Source organism: Gambusia affinis, linkage group LG20 (assembly GCF_019740435.1).
Source record: "Gambusia affinis linkage group LG20, SWU_Gaff_1.0, whole genome shotgun sequence".
NCBI lineage: Eukaryota > Metazoa > Chordata > Actinopteri > Cyprinodontiformes > Poeciliidae > Gambusia > Gambusia affinis.
The window spans coordinates 20,428,627-20,448,183 of record NC_057887.1 but is presented as its reverse complement, the minus strand read 5'-3'; the positions used below and the strand labels follow the sequence as shown (position 1 = coordinate 20,448,183).

At 38.2% G+C, this 19,557-nt stretch overlaps 2 protein-coding genes and 1 long non-coding RNA gene across 4 annotated transcripts; 2 read left to right on the top strand and 1 right to left on the bottom strand.

Moving 5' to 3' along the window:
• The first annotated feature begins 96 nt into the window (after positions 1 to 96).
• Positions 97 to 4,359, top strand: pagr1 (PAXIP1 associated glutamate-rich protein 1). 2 transcript variants are annotated; one of them, XM_044103226.1, is made up of 5 exons: positions 97 to 335; positions 587 to 766; positions 2,585 to 2,921; positions 3,814 to 3,902; positions 3,993 to 4,359. In XM_044103226.1, exons 2-5 carry the CDS (start codon positions 595 to 597, stop codon positions 4,226 to 4,228), a joined length of 834 nt encoding a protein of 277 aa, XP_043959161.1. In that variant the 5' UTR covers positions 97 to 335; positions 587 to 594; the 3' UTR covers positions 4,229 to 4,359. The 2 variants fall into 2 exon arrangements, with proteins under 2 accessions (XP_043959161.1, XP_043959160.1); XM_044103225.1 differs by having other exon boundaries at positions 584 to 766.
• Positions 4,360 to 5,427: 1,068 nt separating this feature from the next.
• On the bottom strand, positions 5,428 to 19,046 carry tlcd3bb (TLC domain containing 3Bb). The gene is made up of 7 exons (XM_044103224.1): positions 18,543 to 19,046; positions 15,336 to 15,539; positions 14,071 to 14,154; positions 13,747 to 13,972; positions 12,201 to 12,296; positions 10,616 to 10,725; positions 5,428 to 8,264 (listed from the first exon to the last, which is right to left on the bottom strand). The coding sequence occupies exons 2-7, from the start codon at positions 15,458 to 15,460 to the stop codon at positions 7,997 to 7,999; spliced, it is 909 nt and encodes a 302-aa protein (XP_043959159.1). The 5' UTR covers positions 15,461 to 15,539; positions 18,543 to 19,046; the 3' UTR covers positions 5,428 to 7,996.
• Positions 12,381 to 14,360, top strand: LOC122823528. The gene is made up of 3 exons (XR_006369349.1): positions 12,381 to 12,571; positions 13,700 to 13,815; positions 14,095 to 14,360. It is a non-coding gene; the product is annotated as an uncharacterized LOC122823528 (long non-coding RNA).
• Positions 19,047 to 19,557: the final 511 nt, after the last annotated feature.

Below are 19,557 nucleotides of genomic sequence, written 5' to 3'. Positions count from 1 at the left end.
ATGTATAAATACCCGCGCTGCTTATGCGTACGGCACAGGAAGTGACGTCAAGCCTAGATCTCAAAATAGCACACAATAGCCATTTTTTATATGCGTGTACCATCCATGTACTGTTAGATCAGCGGGATTTCTGCGTTCCAACAGAACGAAGAAACTCGTCATTGACGGTTCCTCCAGCCAAAATGGCGCTATGTTTACGTCTCAGTTTAATCCTTTATTGCACTTAATAAAATTCATGGCGAGATGCGGTGATTTTATCGCTTAGAAAATAACCCAATGACCACTTCAGGTATAATTTCAGCGATCCACGAACGAAACCGAAATTAGATTTTAAGGTTTGTATCTCATTTGATTGTTTTATGTTGAAACAGAGCTGGTGGACAGGCCTGATTGTAGCTAGCATGGAAAGTGTAGGATGAAAGTAAGTTTTGTGCTGAGTGTTTATGTTAAAACAAGAATAAGACCTAAAGATTCACAAGCTGTTGAAAGCAAAAATTCAACTCTTATTATCTGACTGTTTTCTTGGTACCTTCCCGTTTAAATGCTGTGCCAATAACGCTGATCTGTTATAAACGTCCCCCAGCAGCATAAAGGATGCAAACTGAAGCCACGGATTCTGCCCTCAGAGAGGGCATCGAGTCCTTGGGCGTGAAGGACTCCGAGAAACCTGCTGCAGACAAAGAGGAGAAGAGCACAGCTGAGCAACAAGACACAGAGACGACAGCTGTCACTGAGGAGGAAGACGCTGCTGCTAAGGATGAAGCAGGTAAAACTAATTTAGAAATAAAATATTCAGCATCTACACTTAATAGGCTAACAAAACATAAGATCAAGATCTTAAAAGTATGGTTTGTATTTGACTTTAGACCCTACTGCCCTGTAACAGGATTTCCATCTATCCATCCATTTTCTTTCGCTTTATCCGGGGTCGGGTCGCAGTGGTAGCAGCTTCAGAAGGGAGGCCCAGACTTCCCTCTCCCCAGCCACTTCTTCCAGCTCCTCTGGAGGAATCCCAAGGCGTTCCCAGGACAGCCGAGAGACATAGTCCCTCCAGCGTGTCCTGGGTCTTCCCCGGGGCCTCCTCCCGGTGGGACGTGCCCAGAACACCTCACCAGGGAGGCGTCCAGGAGGCATCCTGACCAGATGCCCGAGCCACCTCAACTGGCTCCTCTTGATGTGAAAGAGCAGCGGCTATACTCCGAGTCCCTCCTGGATGACTGAGCTTCTCTCTCTAAGGGAGAGCCCAGACACCCTACGGAGAAAACCCATTTCGGCCGCTTGTATCCGCGATCTCGTTCTTTCGATCATGACCCAAAGCTCATGACCATAAATGAGGGTGGGAACATAGATCGACCGGTAAATCGAGAGCTTCGCTTTTTGGCTCAGCTCTCTCTTCACCACGACGGACCGGTACAGCGCCCGCTTGACGGCAGACGCTGCACCAATCCGCCTGTCTGTCTCCTGCTCCCTTCTTCCTCCATTCGTGAACAAGATCCCGAGATACTTGAACTCCTCCACTTGGGGCAGGACACCCCCCCTGACCCGGAGAAGGCACTCTACCCTTTTCCGGCTCAAGACCATGGGCTCGGATTTGGAGGCACTGATCGCCATCCCAGCCGCTTCACACTCGGCTGCGAACTGCTCCAGCAAGAGCCGCTGATCACAATCACAGGATTTACAATCTTTTTTAAAAAAAACAAAAACATTTTACTGCAGTTGTAGCCGACAGTCTTTTTACTGTACATATTAGTAGTTGTATAGCCCGAAATAGCTCAAGTTCAGTTAGCCAGGATGGAGACGACTGCAAATTGCCATTTTTATGTGTTCCCATATATATTTATTTTGGTTTAGATCTGGAGTTTGAAACAATGCTTTGTTTAAAACTAGTAGTTCTCAATTCTGCTCCTCAGGATCCTACTGTTCTGCATGTTTTAGGTAATTTCCTGCAGCTACACACCCCATTCTAAATTAATAGGTGATTAACAGGCATCTGGAGAACTTGTTAGCATGCTAAGGAGATTATTTGACACAATTTCCAAGCACCAGAGACAATAATCCACACTAATATGTCCTAGATGACATCACCAGTTGTTGGCAATGATTGTTAATCCACCTCATCTGCTTTTGATGCTTCTCTTAAATCTCTGCCTGGTTGTATGCTTAGACACTCGAGCAGAGAGTGTCGTTGGAGTAGAGGATATGATTCTTGTTTGTTATAATCCTGCATCCATAAAACCTACTTTTCTACAAGATATATTTTACTGGATTTTTTTAGTAAAATCTCTTGAAAACATTGCATTAATATTGAAAAATTTGCAAATGTGTGTTGGTCTGTCACATAAAGCCCCCCAAAAAATACAAAGTCATTTTAAAGATAGGCTGTAGGAGTATGAGCCTTAGCCAAAGTATAGACTGCATTTTAATAACAATTGAAGTAAAATAATTACTTGATTGTGATATAAAGTGGCACTGGGTGCCTGGAAAATACACAAAACTGCCAATTAAAGACAACAGGAAAAATAAGGATTTATATAAATATTAAAAAAGTTATATATTATATTTATTCCATTTCTGATTTTCTCAGATGAGAACACAGATGCAGCGGAAGAGGAGATACAGAAAGCTGAAAGTCAAGCGGTCACCATAGGGGACGCTGAGGACGGGAAGCAGGCTGCGTTGGGGGGCGACGACGACTGGGAGCTTCCGTACAGCGACGAGGAAATGGAGGACCCCAAAAACTGGATGCCTGCGCCGACTGAGATTAAAAGACTCTATGAGGTCCTAGCTAAAGGGGAGATGTTGGAGCTGAACTTCGTGCCCCTCCCCAGACGGCCTCCAACACCGGAACGCACCCCGACGCCTGAGAGGAACGACGAAGAAGAAGCAGAAAGGGAAAGGGAGAGGCTGGAGAGAGAGCGGAAGTTAGTACTTCCTTTGCTTCCTGTTACATCAGATGGGTTACTCATTGTGGGGATGCAATCAATCAATTGTCGAGGAATGGTTTGTTAAATCAAAATTAGTAAAGATCAAGTAATTAATAACGACCGTTTAGATCATCTTTCAGTGTTGTAGTTTGGCCACCATCCAGCAGAGGGCGCCGCTGGTCACCGTTAAGCAAACAGATCCAAAGATGGCGAACCTATAATAAAAACGGTCCATAAAAAAAAGAGTCCAGTGTGAGATGCAGAATGCACTTTATGCGATTCTGTTTTGAAATATAACATCTTAATAAGTTCCTTAAGTTGTTTTAAAATATAAATATCTACAAGCTGCTGAAGCTATCACTTTAGTAGCGCTAATTTAGTTAGCTGTATGGCGGAAGACGTACTGAAAGTAAACTATTGATTCGATGACAGAAAAGCGGAGAGTATGACAGAAAAATGTAAACATACCAATAAATAGTTGATTTTGAGGGCTGTTGTGAGTTAAAGCTCTTAGTGAAGCGGAGTTTTAACATCCCATCAAGAGTAATCACAGAAAGTACTCCTGTATAAATATCTCTGTTCTTGGGGAATTAAGTGTTTCTCATATTCTTTGTATTTATTATTTTTCTATTCTGCATCCTAGGGGTTCCTGTTTTATCATATTGTATAAATTTGTCAGTTTTATAATGTGAGGAAACATCAACTTTGTTTATTCAATCAGGGTTTAATACAGCTGGCACAAAATAATATAAAATGTAGTTATGGTGTTCATAAATTAAGCATTAGTTAAAATTTTGTCTTGAATGTTATGGAAAGATGGTCAGCAAAAGAATACTCAAGTTTTTAAGAAAATGGACGTTTATCAATTAAATGTTTTAATTTTTTTTAGGCCACCAACTCCAACTGAGTTTGACTTTGATGAGGAACAAATGCAAAGCACACCAAAAAACTCGTTCCTCAGCAGACGCAGAACACCAGGTGAAATAAACAAATCCATAGCAAAGACAAAAAAACAAAACAAAGTAATTTGAGAAAGTAACCAGTTTTACCCGTTTTTTTCTCCTGTAGGATCTTCCGGCCGCTCCTCCGTAAAGCGAGAAGCTCGCCTGGACAAAGTGCTGTCGGACATGAAGCGTCACCGGAAAATCGAGGAGCACATTTTGCGGACGGGGCGAGACCTGTTCAAGAGCGAGAAGAAGCTGGAGGAGGCGCTTTCCCCGAACAGCCAGAAGGAGCGAGAGAAGGAGAGGGAAAGAGACAGCAACCCCAACACCATCTTCTCCCCGAGACAGAGGAGATACTAACCGATTCACCGAGGAAGACTCGACCGAGAGCTTCTCCAGGCTCTTAGGAAACTGAATAATTTCTAATGTACAAAGTTTTGTATGGGTTTTTTGTGTGTTTTGTAAGACAATAATAAACATTTTAAACTCTTTTCTGGCTTATGGTAACCAGAATGGAGATTTCAGGTGAATGTTATTTGCATTTTCCAGAGGATTAAAATATTCTGGACAGCCTGATTTGTAAAACCTGTGGGCCAACATAAATGGTCTTTGATTTGGGGTCATTTTCTGTTTGATCAATCTGCAAATGAAAAGCAGCTCAGTAGAGTTACTGAGTAGCCATCTTTTTGTTTTATTCCAGTGAAATTTGCGCCTGTTCCCTTCACCTCGCCTGTACACCTCACACCCTGGACACACACGTAGCTGTAAAAAAAAAAAAAAAATGAAAGGTTGGACCTTTTTTTAGCGTAATTTGGCCGGCATCCAGCAGAGGGCGCTACTAGTCATCAGCCGGAGCCGTTGATGTAGAAGTAAAGATGGCGGCGATATTCAGAATCGGGAAAGACTTACAGTCCAGAGTACGGTGTGGGACGAAAAATAAAATTTACGCTGTTCTGTTTTGAAACAAACACTCGGAAAACTCCCTAGGTTCTTACATTAATAGTGTTCATTCAGCATCAAATTCTCATTTAGAAATTACTGATGTGTTACGAAAGATCAGAAAAATTAATGACGAAAACAATAGCAAGTCACAGTCCTAGATTGCACACATTTGAAACGTTATTTTAAATTACTTATTTGTTAGCATCTTTTTATGTAATTCTAACATTCTATAAACAAGCTTAAGAGTTTAAGCTTGCTTATAAAATGTGCCAATATATTTTTTTTATCAGTTTCATCATTTGTCAGAATAATTGGTTACTAAAATAATTGCTAGTTGCACCCGTAAATTACATAAATATTAAACAATATCTAAAACGTAATTTGAATCAAGAGACTGATAAAAAGGTAATTTAATTGTTTGCATATTGATGTATTTCTAATTTTGTATTAAGAGATTAAAAATTTGCAGATTGTGCCAATTTTTATTATTTATTTTTACAAATTAATCAACTAAAAAATTGTTAGATAGAGCCCTACTAATGATACAGTATCTTAGGGAGATTTACGGGATGTCAAAAGTGCCAAAACAAAAGAAGAAGAAACGACTCCAGACAGACTCAGGACAGAAAGAAGTATATTTTAGCTAAGTTCGAGTAACAATACAGCCTTCACATAAGGCTCAAAAGCATAGAGTATATGTATGCATAAATATGCATTCGAATCCACAAACCAAATAAATAAATAAATAATTACTTACAAATAAATAACAAGCATTTCTGGAATATACAGTACAGCAGTTGAAATGTTCCAATATTGTCAAGAAGCAGTACCTTTATGGATCCATGGAACGGAGTGAATGGATATTCAGTGTTCAACATGCCAACAGGGGTCCCAACGCTTCAGCACAGCCCACCATTTCACGCTTTGATTTGTGTGTTTTTTTTTTTTTAGGTTTTTTTTTTTTTCTTAAAACCAATTTCCAGGACTCTGCAGCTGAATTACAGCAACATAAAGTGATAAAAGAAGCCAGTTTGTTCATAGGTGGTTCATGGAACCAGACGCTCAATGATAGGGGGCATTCTGAAAAGATTTTTTAAAAACCAGAAACAAACAGAAGAAAATAAGGACAGATGTGCTGCGCGTCAGTTCCCGCTGAGGTAACTCTCCATTCTTGTTTCCCTTCACACATAAAGTCTCCTGACTAAGATTTAAAAATACTGAAATCTTGTGAATCCCTTTGTGAAATAGTCCTGCCAAGCAAACGGATAATTTAAGATCAACAGCAGCATCGAACTTATAAAGACAAAAGAAGAAGAAGAAGAAGCATGAAGTGTGTATCTGTTTGTGGCAAAATGGGATTTAAATGTGAGACCAGTGAATGGAATGACATTAAAACTACACGGAAACAAGAAGCACAGCTAAAACCTTTCTGAGACATTTGCACACACTAAGCTGTAAAACCAACTGCTTGATGCTTACTGTTCAATAAATCTGTGTAATAATAATAATAATAATAATAATAATAATAATAATAATAATAATAATAATAATAATCAGGTGCTAAAATATGTGAGAACATATTAGGCCTGTTATAGTTAAACACAGAATTAGGAATATTACTCAGGTTTTGGAATAAAACAGATAAAAATGTCAGAATTTTTTCTGATGAAAGTGATAAATTGATGCGAAGCATCAAACAAAGCTGAACGGGGCCCAAAGCTGAACTTGATTTGGGGGCCCCGTTCCAGCCGAGCTCATCACCCACCAGCCAGCTCTAATTTCACATTCCGAGTTTCAACAATTAAATTAATGTTTTCATGCTTGGCTCTAATATTTATCCTTTATCGCTTTTCGACACTTAAATAATTAATAACAGTAAATTAGTAGTGGTGATATTTGTAACTATTTTAAAGCTGTCATTAACAATATATTCATTCTTGGTCAACAACACTGCAAATCTTATCTTCCTTCAGAGTTTTCAAAGTCAGGACTTTATCAAGTGATTCCTAATTTTTTTTGAAGGATGCTTTTTGGGAGTAAAGCAGAAAAAGAAGTCAAGTTAACCTTTTAACCAGTAAATTTAGGAATCACAGAAAAAGCTTCTACTTCCTTGTTTAGTGATACATTTTCTTTGATTTGGTTGAAAAATGTAGAGATTTCCTTTTTAAAATAAAGAGTTTTCTTTTAAACGCCTGATTTGATTATGGATTTAAAATGCTAAATTTATTTTCTTTATTTGGGGGATAAGGATTTTTGTTTTTTTAACATTTTGTTTGAATATTAAAGATTAATATTTCCTAGCTATTGATGTATTAGTTTTAAACTTTATCTGAGTACAGTTCCCATTCCATTTTTTCTCACTACAGCAGTGCTAACGTGCAGCCAAATAAAAATAAATAAATAAAATTAAATCTTTTCCTCCTTCACATAATACTGACATGGAAAAGACCATTTTACATCTGCTATGTACAACCGTCACATTTTGGTGTCTGACGAAAGCCTTTTTTCCGTCTCAAAGACTAAATTAAAATCGCAAATGAACCTGGAGGAGTGAGGGGGTAAGGCAGCAGAATACAGTATAATGACGTATCTCCCTTTAAAGATGAGTCAGTCTGCAGGTTGGTTACATTTTGTTAGAGTGACAGTGAGTGACTACATAGAGGATACAGATAAACACTAACAAGTCAAAATACTGCTTAGCTGGTTTTTTTTTTTTTTCTTTTTTGTTATTTTTTGAAGGTCTTCTTCGTTACTAAACTGAATCGGAACTTTCATCTACAGCAAACATACTAACATACAATATAATACATTCCTATTTTCCTGCTCTTCCTATAATACGAGGCAGCGAGGACTGTATTTGATCTACATGAGGGGAAATGGCCACCTACACTTGCTAAATATCCAGGCAGGTTCCTCCCGGGTCAGTGCATGTTCCTATCCGTCACAGTGCTTGATGACATCTTAAATACTAAGGTGCCCTAAAGCTCCATTTGGTTCCTACAAACTACCAAGCTGAAGTACTTGAAGGTCAGCCACCGCTTCGTTTCAGCCGTTTGCTAGCTCTGAAACACTTCAGCGTGATTTTAGAAGTTTTACTTTTTGCTCTCCTTCCTGTTTACATACTCATTGGTACATTCGCCTTCCTCCCCCCTACGCCGCCGCTCCTCCTCCTCCTGCCTCCTCCTCTCAGTGGGTGGTCAGCTCTGGCTCTGTGGAGCGCGCGCTGTAGCCGTTAGCGGGCTGAGGCAGCGCGTTGCCGTCCGCCGGGTGCTCCTTGGGGTCGGTGGAAGGCGCCCGCGGCCGCTGGGAGCGCGACGCGCCGGTGAATAATCGCAGAGCGCCCCGGCAGATGAGGGAGAACCAGTAGAGCTGGGGCGCCATGAGCAGGGCGGCGCCGACGTTACAGTGCCAGGGTACCGTCAGGGGAACCATGTGGAAGGGGATCGACGCATACCTGAACCCAAACGAGAGAGACAGAAGCAGAACCTTAGCGTTCCGCTTTATCTTAAGATGCAAAACGCGTTCAGAAGAGCCTGAGATGAACTCATCATGGGCATGAACGGTCAGAAAGACTTTAGTCTTTATTATTCATTCACCAATTAGTGCACATAAAACAAACACTACAGACTAAAACACAGAGGTATTGATGGACAAAAACAAAAATTCAAGCCTTATTTAAAGAGTTTGATGCTGCTATGTATTGTTCCTCCAAGCCACAAGAGGACGCCAACGAGTTCTTACATGTAGAAGTAAAAACTTTAGATTTGCAGTGTTGTTGACCATAAACAAAAATACTCTAAAGGTTTATAAAAAGAACAAACAATCACAAAACTAAAAATTAAAAATAAACAAACAAAAGCAAATAGGCACACATTAAAATTGATACATTTAAGACCAAATAGAAAAAACAAGGGATGGCAGAACAAAAATGGAGCTGTTTGGATTCGGACATATTTTTACTTATTTTTGATCTTGACAGTTATTTTCTGATTTGCATCATTATTTTTACTTTCTCTAATATTCCTTGTTTTGATTAATCCAACATGTAACTTTTTTTTTTTACTCAAAATTCTGACTTTAATCTTATGAGACCAAAAGTCATAATTCTGAGGGGGAAAAAACCAAAAACAAAACACAATTCTGAGATTAAAGTCTGACTTCTGAAATTCAAAGAATTCTTCTGAGTTCTTAAAAAAAAGTCAGAATTCTAAGATTAAAGTCAGAATCAAAAGATTAAAGTCAGAATTAAAAGATTAAAGTCAGAATTAAAAGATTAAAGTCAGAATTAAAAGATTAAAGTCAGAATCAGAGAACAAAACTCTGAGATGAAAAGTCAGAATTTTTATTTTGTTTTCAGAGACTTTAATCCTCTTCCGTGGTTGTATGGCCTTGTCTAAATAAATGATCAGAATCTCCAGATCAGTGACCTTCATGTAGGCCTGTCACGATAAACGAAAAATCGATTAATCGTACGATAAATTAAAACTATCTACGTCATTTTAATTATCGCCGTTATCGTCTCTTCCAGCCTTTTTCTTTCTGTTGATGACGCTAAATGAAAAGAGGCTCAACTCCGGTGCTCTCCACTGATCCTCCCTTCCTCATTTCCTTAGTGTAATGCCCAGCGCACACGACACCATCTTAGTGCTGTCGGTCGATTGTCGGCCCATTTTCAAAATCTGAGATCACACATTAGCCGACAGAAATCCTAGGTATAACGGTTCCATCGGGTTCGATGTGCCGACAGTGGGCACAACATAATGGCTACAAGTTCAGTTAACTCATTTTAAAACCAGGCATTAATCAATGCTTTACTACTATCTACCTGCAGTGCATGTGGCTCTAGTGTCAGCGTAACGTCCTGACTGAATGAAAATCATTAGAACCGATTTATGTCACGTTAACGAAGAACAGCTGAAAAGTTACCGGGTTCATCAACGTAGCGATTCCGCTCCAACTCCTCCCCTCGTTGTTTCTATATTCTTTGTACAAAATGTTTTATAAACATTAATGTTGTTTCCACATATCATCTCCAATGTCCGCTGGACTTCGGGTTGCGCCGTTTCAGCTGTTTGGGATTCCCCTCGGTAATTTCCCCTCAGAAAGCATGGAGGAGAATCCGGCTTTCTGATTGGCTACCTGTCACATTCAACAGGCTGCGTTAACAATCCCAGCGGGGAAAACCCCTGATTTAGATCGGAGCGGCCACAACGATCTATCATAACACACTACACTCTACAGGATGATCACAAGCCACAATCTTAGAACGATCAAAGTTTTATTGCATCAGTCAGATGTGCCCGTCTTCTCTATTTAAATCTAATGATTACTGAAGGGCAATATGGTAAACAGACTTCATAATTTGCACTCTTTTGGTTGAATGCAGTATTTATTTACACTTTGGCTTTATGTTATTTCGTTTTTATTCAAGTACATTTTTGTTAATGGAGACTGAGAATCCATTTTATTTTTATTTTTGGTTGTTTTGTTTATTTTGTTTATAAGTTCCAGTGTTGGGTGTTCTTTTGAAAATAAAGTGCATCCATCTTTGGCAGGAAATCGCATGCATTATTACGTCATTTCCATTAAATCAGTGTAAAAAGGTCTTCAAACAATACTATCGTCTATCGCAATAGTTTTTTGAGACAATTAATCGTTCAGCAAAATTTGCTATCGTGACAGGCCTACCTTCATGCCAATGATGAGCCCGGTAAACTTCTGACTGCGATTTCAGATCAGGTAGCTGTGCAGGTTGGCGACCGCCAGCTCAGACGACAGAACGGAGAAGGAAAAAGAGAGACATACCTTCCATAGACGTAGTAGAGGTAAGGGAAGAGTAGGACTCGAAAGATGAAAAAAGTGACCAGCATAAGAGCCCCGTTCACTTTGTGCAGCAGAGTGTGTTGCTGTTTGTACTGAGAGTGGGAAAAAAACACAGAGGGAGAAAGGAAATGCAAGAGGTACAAGCCGACAAGGTTAATAATCTGAATGTTATATCCGTCATTCTAACACTGTTAGGTTTAACTCTATTTGCTCAGAGTGATTATGGGATGGCAGGAGAGCACAAGGATATATATTTCTGGTCAGAAGCTGGTTGGTTTCTAAAGGAGGGAGGTGGATTTTTTTTAGTTTTTATAATTTTCTCGCTTTAGCTGAATTTAGGTGTTTTCAAACCAAACATTTCTGTTTTGATAAAAAGAATCGCCTGATGTAATATGGCGCTTTTAATACCAAATCTTTTATCTGTGGTTTGATTTTGCACTGCCAGGGGGCGCTGTGGTTCTGCTACTGCAGGTTTTACTACCATTGACCTAAACTACTGTCTTTTCGTTAGGTCTGCAGTATTAAAGCAAAAATAATTTGTTTTTTTACGGTTCCTATCAATTTTTTTGTGAAACCTGCAGGAAAATATTTTTGTTCTTGGCCTTTCTAATCCATTTGTAAAGTAAATATACAAATGGTTGAAACAGGAAACAACATTTACAGCCCAAATGAGGAAGAAAAGACATTAATGCCATTAATCCTAATGTCTCTTCAACAAAATATTAAATGCCCTGCAAGTTTTAGCATTTTAACTCCTTCTATGATTTTGTTTGATGTAAAGTTTTTTGTTTGTAGTTTTGCTTTATTTCTGTAAAACATTTTCAACCATATTATGATCTTTTAAACGATACATTAATCAATTAAAATATTAAAATCTGTTTAAATATCTCTGTATTTGATGAGTACTTTTTAAAATGTAATTAACACAGAAATAAACTTTTATATTGTTAATAAACTGTCTAAATAGGTTCTGTATTTATGTTTCTGTGCGAATTTTGACGGTTTTGTGTAAATTTGTTTAGCTTGACAATATTTTGCCAAAAACAATCTCAGTATTTGATTGAATTGGATGGCTTATTAAAGTATCGACTCTCTATCAGAAGATTTAAACAAAATAAAAGCCATTTTGTAAACAAAACCTCCAGCAGTGCAAAAACAAAAGAAAATAAAGACAAAAATGTACTGATTTTGCAAAATATAAAAAACAGCAACATGGTTTGAAAGCAGCTAAAACATAAGCTGAATGTTTGGGAATAATACCTCCGCTGGGCTAACCTCCAAACAAACACTGAAACATTGCAAACACATAAACAACAACCTGAACAGATGCAGATGTGTTGCAATTCATACAATGTGTTTCCAAGCACACTGTCAGCAATTAAAGAGTGACATTTAACAGTCTGTTTGTAAACATCTGACAGGATGAACAAGCTGCATGCTGGGACTGACCGGAAATATACGCTCTCCAATTAATTAAAAAAGAGAAATGAAAGTGTAAATTAAGACCTATAATCAATCCCATGCACATGTGATGATGATCTGAATTTGTCTCAACATCAACACTCACCTGGATGAGTATTTTTCCTAAGCAGACAGATGGAGTGCTAAACTCAGCCATGAACATTATGCCCTGGAAATAGTCGCCCTTTCCTTGTCGCCAAAACTGGAAAAACAAAACATTCAATACTTCAACAACAAATTCAATTACATTTATAATATGTTACTTGTTTAGAGTAACAACAAGGGATGCAGAATTAATTAATGGTTAAATTAGTTCTGATCGATTAACTATTAATGTTCTCTTGAACCTTCTTTTAGTGTTGTAGTTTGGCAGCCATCCAGCAGAGGGCGCAGCTGGTCATCCTGAAGCGGAGCCGTTGATACAAGTTTAAAGATGGCGGCCAAACAAGGACGGGAAAGAAAAACGGTCCCAACAGAGTTCGGTTTGAAACGCAAAATACACTTAATTCGGTTCCGTTTTGAAACATAAACACTCGACAAGCTGAAATTTGACCTCAAAAGCGCTTTATTCAGCCGAGTTACATGACGGAGCAGCGTCAACTTCTCATTAAGAGGTTACTGATGTGCTAAGAAGGCAGAAAGGTTTTAATATTTCTTCAAGAGCAACAACACACTCATTCTTTCTGCTCCTCGGCGATTAGGTGTTTCATTAATGTCATCTTTTATTTCTCTATTCAGAAATGTTCCTCTTTTGTTATATTTTATAAATAGGTTTAATAATGTGAGAAAACCACAGCCTGTATTTATTACAACTGAAACAATGATAAAATATCACAATATATATTTTTTTAATGTAGAAACATTTAGCCTTTTATGTTGTGGGAAGACTTGATATAAGAGAAAACTCAGATTTTTAAGAAAATGGCTGCTCAATTAACCATTAGTCAATTAAAGAGGTGAATCAACCTTAGATTAACTCATTTATAACTTGCATCCCTAGAAACAACATACATAAGCAACATAAGAAAACTTAACTAAGAAAATGGCTGTTCAATTGATAGTAAGTCGATCAATGTGATCAACTTTGTATTAACTCATTTATCAATAACTTGCGTCCCTGCCAGAGGTGGGCAGATTACTAAAATATTGGGTCAACATATTTTTACTCGAGTAAAAAAGTATTTGCTAAAAAGTCTACTGAAGTACTGAGTAACTGTAAATTACCAATCATTTAATATTTAAAAAATACATCATCGGATGGACCAAAATATAAAGCTAAGTGGAAATGTTGGTATTTTAAGGATGAAAATGACAATAATTCATATAAGTAACATATCAGGAAAAATACATTTTTCCAAATCATCTTCTTTCATTTCAATACATTTTAACAAAGACTACAGGTGTGTCTCTGCGTCTGGTGAAATTTAGGTTAAAACATGTTTGTTTCTCATTCAGTGGGTAGAAAATCCAGAACTTCTACTCAAGTAAGAGCAGAGAAACTTCATAATAAATTTACTAAAGTACAAGTAAAATTACTCCTAAAAGTACATTTTTTCAAAAAGGTTATTAAAAGTAAATGTAACCAGTTACTACCCATCTCTGCAGTTACAGTTTTCCCCAGCGCAACGTAAAGAGCGACATGTGACAGTTACCACGGACACGGGGAAGCAGACGGTGACCATGACAACGTGGTGCAGGACCATGAGGAACTCGCGACGCAGGTAGCTCCTCACTGCTGAGCGCATGTGTTGGGGGGCCGTCAAGGCCTCCTCGTGACCTTTCACCCGTAGCTTGTACCAGTAGCACATGAACATGGCGTAGATGTCGTAGACAAAGTAGGGGACAGCAAACATGATGTAGGTGCTTGTGAGCCAGTGCCTGTGCAGACAGGAAGAGATTATGGTTTTTAAATCAAGGCAGTGATTTTATTTAAAGTTGATTTTATTATTATTATTATTATCAGCAGTACAACTTACTGGTCCTCAATTATGTCCTTACAGGAAGATGCAATGATGTAGCCAGCTGAAGAAGCCATGACTGCCTGAACTGATGATACCAACCTGAGTGCGAGAACGGAAAAACAAAAAATAAATCAGAAAAGCTGTTTATTTCCCCCCTATTTCTTTATGTTGTAACCAGGGTTGTAATAGTTTAGATCACATGTCAAACTCGAGGCCCAGGGGCCAAATCTGGCCCGCCGTAGGTTTTTATCTGGCCCTCAAAACTCCAGGTTACGTCGGTAAGTCTCCAGTTCTTCACAAATTTGCAAAACTCATTCACAGTCAACAGATCCACCCATTTTGTTTGATTTTACTGTTAATTTTTCTCAAAAATGGCCAAAAACATTGAGTTTAAGTGACTGCTGCCTTAGCCTTAAATGATGTCAAGTTATAGTCTGTGATTGACGTGGCGATTAATAAAAAATAAATAAAAATCACATTTAGCATTATACATACATTAGCACAAATATAAAACATCCTTACAAATATACCTAAATTAGCACCACAAAATCTGTTATTTTGATTGCAAAAAACATAAAAACAATCACAAAAATCTGGAGGGACTGACCAATGTGAAAAGACGTTCAATATTATTTAATTTTAAGAAACACTTATTGAATGCTCAATACATTCTGGCAGAACCGACCCTTTAAAAACATTCAGATTTTTGATTTGGCCCAAAATGAAAATGTGTTCAACAGCCTTGGTTTAAGGGTTTTTACTTTAGTTTTATTCTGTTGTGACTTTTTGTCTTATTCACTTAGTTTAATTTAATTTGCTATGTTAGTATTCGTCAAGTATTGTTAAGCTTTCGTTGTAGTGTTAGTTTTTAATACTTTGGTTAATTATTAGGTGCAGAATTAAAAAAAACTCAAGTATTAGATTGGGTTGGGTACTGAATATTTAGCAGAAGATACCGCTTTCAAATAATGTATTCAATTATTGTTGAACAGCAGCTGACTGGCATTATGGAGCACCATAATTTTTTAATTTCAAAGAAAAAGTCACATCTGATCTTGATAACTCTAGAAGCTTTATTCTTATCAAAATGACTTTTTTTCTGAATTTTAAGATATTCTGGAAAAATTATGTTTCTATTCTGACTGAATTCTCTTAGCTAAAAAAAAATAGATTTTATTTTTAACCCGACACAAACTGAAAGTAACAGACGTTCAGGAAGAACACGGTTCCCGTTACCACCTTACATATAAACGTGTTGGAAAGTTTTGTGGAAGTCCAACCTGGCCGATACGATGACCGCATCTCCTTCGCTCCATCTCAGTGCTGGGATGGACTTCAGGCATTGTTTGGACAGAAGAAAAAGGCCTGGAAAAAATACAGAGCCAGCAGCCAAGATGGTCAGCATGGTCCCTGGCGATCTGTCTTAGGAGGCAAGAAGTTCGGCAGACAATCTGGTCCTTGAGATCTGTCGCTCTCTGTCCTCTCTGAAAAACACACAGAGAGCATGAGAGTTAACACCAATCGCTCACAAAAAAAAACAAACAAGTGTTTACAATTGACTGCACTCAAGAGATAAGAGAAAGGAACACGCTATCGTAGTCCAACACACGTGGCTGTACGTTAAGCTAACCTCACTGATGAGACGTTCAGGGACACACAGAAATATAGGTCTGCATTATATTGCCAAAAGTGATAATTTAATGGAGAAAAACATCAATATTCTGCAAGCGTTTTCATATTTTTGGAGTAAATTGTGGCTACAACCAGGAGAAATCAGTGCTGCTGGTTTTCAGACAAGCCTAATTTACAGGGTGTTTTTCTTAGTTTAAATATTTAAGCACAATAAAACAGGTCCTGACATAAGTGGGTTCATACAAATAGATAAAACTTCCAAAACCCAGCATAATGTGGGAAAATAGAGAAATCTTAAGTACTGACAGTTTGTTAAAACATCTGGAAATATATTATTTAAAAAAAAAAAATACAGATTTTGAAAGTGTGAAACACTAAGGGAATGTTAACCCTGAGGTCAGATAATAAATTATTCAGATATATTAAATCACTTTTACCATATTGCAAGTTAGCATTAGCCCAATACAACAGGAATGAAACTGAAGAACGGTTAACTTGGAATTCTATTCCACTTAAAAACAGCAGAACAGAACAACAGCTCGCAAGGTTACAAAATGAGAGTAAAGACGTAAAAACGGCAAAAAAGAATTTTTAAAAATGTCACATTAGGAGCGTTTTTACAACTGGGAGCATCTGATTAGCATCTCAAAAAAGCTCTAAGAACATCTGAACTATGACCTGAGTAGCTGAAAAGGAGGCCTCATGGATGCAGAACCATAAAATAATAATCATATCCCCTACTCCAACATCTCTCTGCCTGGCTTTCTGACCAAAAACCCAATAAAGAGAAAAAGTAAATGAGGTGGAATAGCAGAGCTTGCCAATAACCGATGGTGTCATCCAGGGCAAGTTACTGAGGAATATTGTCTCAGCTGTGTAGATATTGAACTGTTAGCATCTCATGAGACTGTCACACAGAAACAATCTTCAGTCAGAGGCCTCTTCAGATTGGCGGAAAGACTGACTGATACTGGAGATCCTTCTTGCTCACATCACCATCCAAAAAGACACTTTGAAGAAACTTGGATGAGTTTATCCCTTTGGGATAAATAAAGTATTTTTAGACTCAATTCCAAACAAGATGGTTTAAAAATGGACAAAACTATGTATTCTGACAGAACAATGATCCCAAACGTATCAAAACTGGTTTTCAGATAAACAGGATATTACAAGGCTTCTTAAATGGGTCTCACCTTACGAGTACTGAAAACTTGTGGACTGTGCTCATAAAAATCAGAATAGGCATTATTGGCCAAGATTGTGTGTACAAACAGGGAATGTGCTTGTGCTTATTTTGCCAGGTCACTGCCAGAAAACCAATTGAGTTGAATAAACTCTACCCTTTGTGCCAAGAAGAGAGGCAGAATATTACACCAGAAGCTTGCTGGTTGCTGCAAAAGGCGTGTGGGTGAGGTCCATCTTGCTAAAAGTCGTAGAGCCAAATAACAGAGGTGAATGTATGTAAACCAGAGAAGAAAAAGAAAGTATGGAGGACTATCAGCCCAGCATTAGCATTCTGTAGACTGCCACCGATTTTCCTGACGAGATGAAACAAAAGCATGAAGTAAGACTTCCATATCAAGACAATAGAGCAAAGATGTTTTCCAAAAACAGTATCGAACAAAAGTTATCACATCTCTCAAGATTTAGAAAGAAGAGCTGCAAAAATAATTTTTCTGATGCAAAAATGATTCCTTCAGTTTTTTCTTCCCTGAGGATTGAAGAAAACTTTCAGCTTTTAATGCTAGTAAAATGTTCAACAGTTAAATCAAACGTGTACATTCAAATACTTAAATTAATGTCAACAATGATTAATTTATGTTGAATCCTAACTTAAACTTTAGCATGCTTAAATGCTTTTTTTTTAATTGACCAAAAATCAACAGAATTTGAAGTAAAAACAGTAGTTTCACCTATAAGAATAAAAATACAGTGGCTGAGTGACATAGATGTAAAATATCCATCATCCACCTGATACTACATGGACCATTTACCAGCTTCCTATCTACCCCATTACAAATATTGCAGTTTGCTTACACTACACTGGCTGACTCATTAAAAAAGACAAAGTTCAAGTCCATTAGGAAAATGCGCAATGCGCTATTTTTTTTTTTAAATCATCGAGAAATATTGACATTAGATGAGATAGCTGGAGCTCATTGTTCCTGCAGGAAAAACGTTAGTTAGTGTCACCTGTCTGTCTGGGAGGCGAAGCTTTATCACAAACTAAAAATGGTAACACGTTGACGTGCGTCGGGATTAACTAGATTTTTATTTTAATATATGGGTGGGGGAACTAATGAACTAAACTGGGAGAATAAAAAAGGCAGGTAAAAACTCATGGAGTTACGCTAACTTAGCTGTGCGCTGCTTGTTCTTTTTAAACAAATTGACCAGCTAGTGAGGCTAACCTGCGCCAGAAGGATACGAACAAGTCAGCAACAAATTAATTAAATAAAAAAACATTGACATTTTATTGACAATGTCAGAAACCATGCTTCGTCATCAACATAACGAACCGGTTAACATTAAAATGACCGAATGTCTGCGCTGTTGATTCACCTGCTAACAATGACGATGCTACGACCGTTAGCGATTAGCCGAGCAATGATGTTGTTGGGGGGACCCATTAATGCAAACACAGCTGAGGTTGTTTTAATAAAAATAACTCATAAATCCAATTTAATCTCTTTTAATGTTTATGGCTATTTAATTACAGATGATATCCTGGCGTTTAAATGTTCTTTATTAGCTTGTTGTTTGTTTGTAGCAGCCAGCTGCCGCAGTTAAGCCAATAACCCTAGCTAGCACATGGGGAGTTTTGAGCATGTTCTGAATAAATATGAAACATTTACACAGCAGCTATGCAGAGTCCAGTCAGCGTCCAGCCGAAGGTCGTGTCCTGCGGGAAGCGCTTAAAGATATCCCAGGGGTCTCGGCCTCGATACTCCGCATGTTTTATGTGGCCGCTTGAATGTTTGAAGGGTAGCGGCGAGCTAACGCGAGCTAGCAGCAACTTTGATCAAAATCTCCGTGAGGTTAGCCCGATGGCAACTGATGCGAGAACCAGGCGGCGCAAACACTCAGCGTTATCTAACGGAAACACGTTAAACCCGACTTAAAGAGGAAGCTGCGCTCTGATGCGGCAGTATGGTTAGCGGATGCTGTCGCTATGTCATCCCCTCTCTGTCTCGCCACATCACACCAGAGATGCTGCTGCTGCTGCCTCAGCCTCCCAGATGTAGCGTTGACTCAACACTGCTGCGCCAGCAGCCAGTTCCTACAGGTCTATGACGAGAAACGTGCAGCAGTCACATCTGCGTTTTTATGTAGAAACCAAGAGACATGTTGAATGGACTGGAGGCATAATCTGTTTGCAAAATTCTATTTGTTCCCAGAGAACAACATCTGTTTATAAAGGAAGCAGTTAGGCATTATATTCGGGCACAAATAACCCTGTTATTGATTTATTTTTTAATTATGTAAGCATTTGTTTAATAGGATGTTTTACACAATTTCTTGTGCTTGAAGCGTTTATAAACTCTACATTGCTTTCCACTCCCTGAACTACAGCTGTGCCTGTGATTATTCTGACGATTAGTCGAGTAACTGCATTAGAAAAAATGCTTTTCATTTAACCATTTAAGCCTTTTTGTACAATATTTGAAAATTAATTAGGGGCGTGCTGTGGTGACGTATGCCGCATGTCTTCCCCCCTTTCTCTCCCCCTTTCCTGTAAGTCTACTGTCATATAAGGGACAGTAGAGCCCACAAAAAGCCACCCTGGAGGGAAGAAAAAAAAAATTTATTAAAATGTGCATATGAAGAAAATAATTCAGCTCTTTTTTAAATAAAAAACCCCAAATATAG